Source organism: Triticum urartu, chromosome 5A (assembly GCF_056163025.1).
Source record: "Triticum urartu cultivar PI428250 chromosome 5A, HENAU_Tu73, whole genome shotgun sequence".
Taxonomy (NCBI): Eukaryota; Viridiplantae; Streptophyta; class Magnoliopsida; order Poales; family Poaceae; genus Triticum; species Triticum urartu.
In genome coordinates this window covers 632,892,182-632,895,174 of record NC_141877.1, presented here as the reverse complement: position 1 = coordinate 632,895,174, position 2,993 = coordinate 632,892,182, and the positions used below count along the sequence as shown (strand labels likewise).

The 2,993-nt window shown below is 48.3% G+C and overlaps 1 protein-coding gene across 1 annotated transcript; it reads left to right on the top strand.

Moving 5' to 3' along the window:
* Nucleotides 1–405: 405 nt before the first annotated feature.
* On the top strand, nt 406–1,089 carry LOC147973568 (BTB/POZ and MATH domain-containing protein 3-like). The gene has a single exon (XM_087524723.1). The coding sequence runs from the start codon at nt 406–408 to the stop codon at nt 1,087–1,089; it is 684 nt and encodes a 227-aa protein (XP_087380849.1).
* The last annotated feature ends 1,904 nt before the right edge of the window (nt 1,090–2,993 follow it).

Genomic DNA, 2,993 nt, shown 5'->3' with positions numbered 1-2,993 from the left:
CAAAAGTAAATCATTGCTTTGCGGATTAAAAAACTGATTTGGAATCGATGGTGCTTTCCTGTACTCGCTCCCATCAATCCGAACACACCTTCGTACTGTTCCCTCTACCGTTTCCTCTATTTTGTAAGTAATTCCTAGTATGTTTTACACCCACATTCCTATCCCATTTCTCTATTTCTCTCCATTCCTTTTTTTTGAGCATCCTTCTCTCCATTCCTATGTTTTAAATTCATGTGAACCGAACAGGGCCTAAGATCCGGGCCCAACTCGGTCTTCTGAATGAGGCGTTAATGGGCTGGCCTAGTTAGAGGGGTGGCCCGCCGCACTGAACCCTTATCAGCCGCCGATCTCGTTGCCTCGAAAATAGAATCGAAACCCAACTCCAAACTGTACACATTGGTGAGGATGGGGATCATGGCGCCGCTGGCGGCGTCCGGTGGCGTCGACTTCTACGTCAAGTCGAGGGTGCCCGGATCTCATCTTCTACAGATCGACGGCTACTCGATTGCTAAACAAGCAACCAACGACACCAGCTTCAAGTCCTGCCCTTTCACCGTGGGAGGCTACCGTTGGGCCATCTACCTCTTCCCCGACGACGACCGGCTGGACAGCGCCGACTTCATCTCCGTCTTGCTCGCCCTCGACGAGCACGTTAAAGGGCCCATCAGGGTACATCTTGAGTTCAGCTTCATGGACGAGGTCGAGAAGCAGGATCCCAGGCATGTTCGCACCAGGCAGGTAGTTGACCTGCATGGCGGTTACGCCGTGGGCTACCGCAGGTTTATCGCAAGGGAGGCCATGGAGAACTCGAAGCATCTCAAAGGCGACCGCTTCACTATTCGGTGCGACCTCTTCGTCCTGAAGCACGTCATTGTCCAGGAGAACCTCCACGCGAGCGGGCATAGAAAATGTGAGGCTTGCAACATCCGAGTGGCGACGATGGGAGGGCGAGTGCTCGTCCATGCATGTTTCTGCGACGTCTGCAACCATGCTAGCCGCAACGACGCTGCGGCAAAGCAGTGCACAGGCTGCCATGGACCCTATGAAGGGTTCTTCCTGCCACTCCTTTTTACAACATCAATTAGCTAGCACTCTATCTTGCCCTCTCTAGAGCTAGTTTAATGTCCAACGCAAGTTTCATTTTTATGCTGCCTCTTGTGAACTTTGATGGTTCTCCTAGGAGACTTGTACTTGGATCCTATGAAGGGATCTGCCAGAACCTGGCACACCTTTCTTTTTCAGGTTTGGAAGAAAAGAACATTCCACAGTTTGTAGGAGTGCTAGGATTCCGCAGCTCGTAGGAGTGCTAGAATTCGAATCACTAAAAAATTTCATGATGAAATATAAGAGGAATCTTTTGGAATAGCAGAGGTCTGAAGGACTTGGCTAAAAGAAGGTTCCTTGCTGAGGCAGCTTTAGAGCAGAAGTTAGATTTTGTTGCTCTATCGGAGACTGGCAGAGAAAACTTTGCGCCCCAGTTTCTTTCCTCTCTTGTGGGTGGTATTGATTTCGATTGGCATTGCCTCCCTCCGCGAGGAAGATCGGGTGGTATCTTACTCGGTGTGAGATGCGATTCGCTTGAAGTACGAAGTGTAGTGATGGGTGACTTCGCGGTGAAGTTTCGAGTTAGGTCTAAGATAGATGGGTTTAACTGGGCTTTGGTGGCGGTTTATGGTGCCGCACAGCCCGAGCTCAAACCGGAGTTTCTGGTGGACCTTGTTCGAATCTGTGGGTCAGAACAGTTTCCAATTTTAGTTGGAGGTGATTTCAATATCATCAGGAGGAGAGAGGAGAAGAACAATGATAACTTTGACGGCAGATGGTCGTTTATGTTCAATACCATTATTGAAAGCTTGGATCTGAGGGAGATTGAGCTTTCTGGTAGAAAGTTTACCTGGGCTAATGCTCTGCCAAACCCAACTTATGAAAAACTTGATCGAGTTCTTGCGAGCGTGGAGTGGGAACAAAAGTTCCCTCTGGTTACGGTGCAAGCTCTCTCCAGGGGAATATCCGATCACACACCCTTGTTCGTGGACTCAGGGGAGCCGAACCACGTGGGTAACAAGAACACCTTTTCTTTCGAGATGTCATGGTTCAAACGCGAGGGGTTCTTGGACTTGATTGCCAGGGAATGGGAGAGAGGTGCAGGAGGCACGACTGCGATCGAGCGTTGGCAGAATAAGATTAGGCATTTGAGAAGTTTCTTACGGGGTTGAGCTAAGCACCTCAGTGGTGTGTATAAGATTGAAAAGGATAGACTCTTTTCTCTTATACAGGCCCTGGACATTAAGGCCGAGTCCACTATTTTACTGCCAGCTGAGCTTCAGGTTAAAACTGAGGCGGAGAAGAGGTTGAAAGAACTGCTCCGCAAAGAAGAATTGAAGTGGGCTTTGCGTGCTAAAGTCCGCAAAGTGGTCCAAGGGGACGCGAATACTCAATTCTTTCATCTGATAGCTAATGGTAAACACAGAAAGAAGCGTATCTTTCATCTTGAACAAGATGAGGGCACTATTTTAGGACAGGATAACCTAAAAACTTATATTACCGAGTATTATAAGCAGTTATTTGGACCTCGGGAGGATAATTGTGTGTCCCTCGATGAGTCCAGGACTGAGGATGTGCCTCAGCTATCGGCTGCCGATAATGATATTCTGGTTGCCCCGTTCTCAGAGAAGGAGATGTTTGATGCTATTGCACAGATGAAAAACAATAAGGCTCCCGGACCGGATGGATTCCCGGCCGAGTTCTATAAAAAGTGCTGGCACATTATTAAGGGGGATTTGCTACCTATGTTCCATGATCTGTTCTCTGGACAGCTTCAGTTATTTCACTTGAATTTTGGAACTATCACACCGCTTCCTAAGAAAACGGATGCTGTGCGAATTGAGCAATTCAGGCCGATCTGCCTCCTCAATGTTAGTTTCAAAATTTTCACCAAGGTAGGGACTAATAGGCTCACACAGATTGCGCATTCTGTGATGCAACAGTCCCAA

Excerpts from the sequence above, each read along its gene's own strand:
- LOC147973568 (XM_087524723.1), top strand. The coding sequence starts at position 406 with ATGGGGATCATGGCGCCGCTGGCGGCGTCCGGTGGCGTCGACTTCTAC.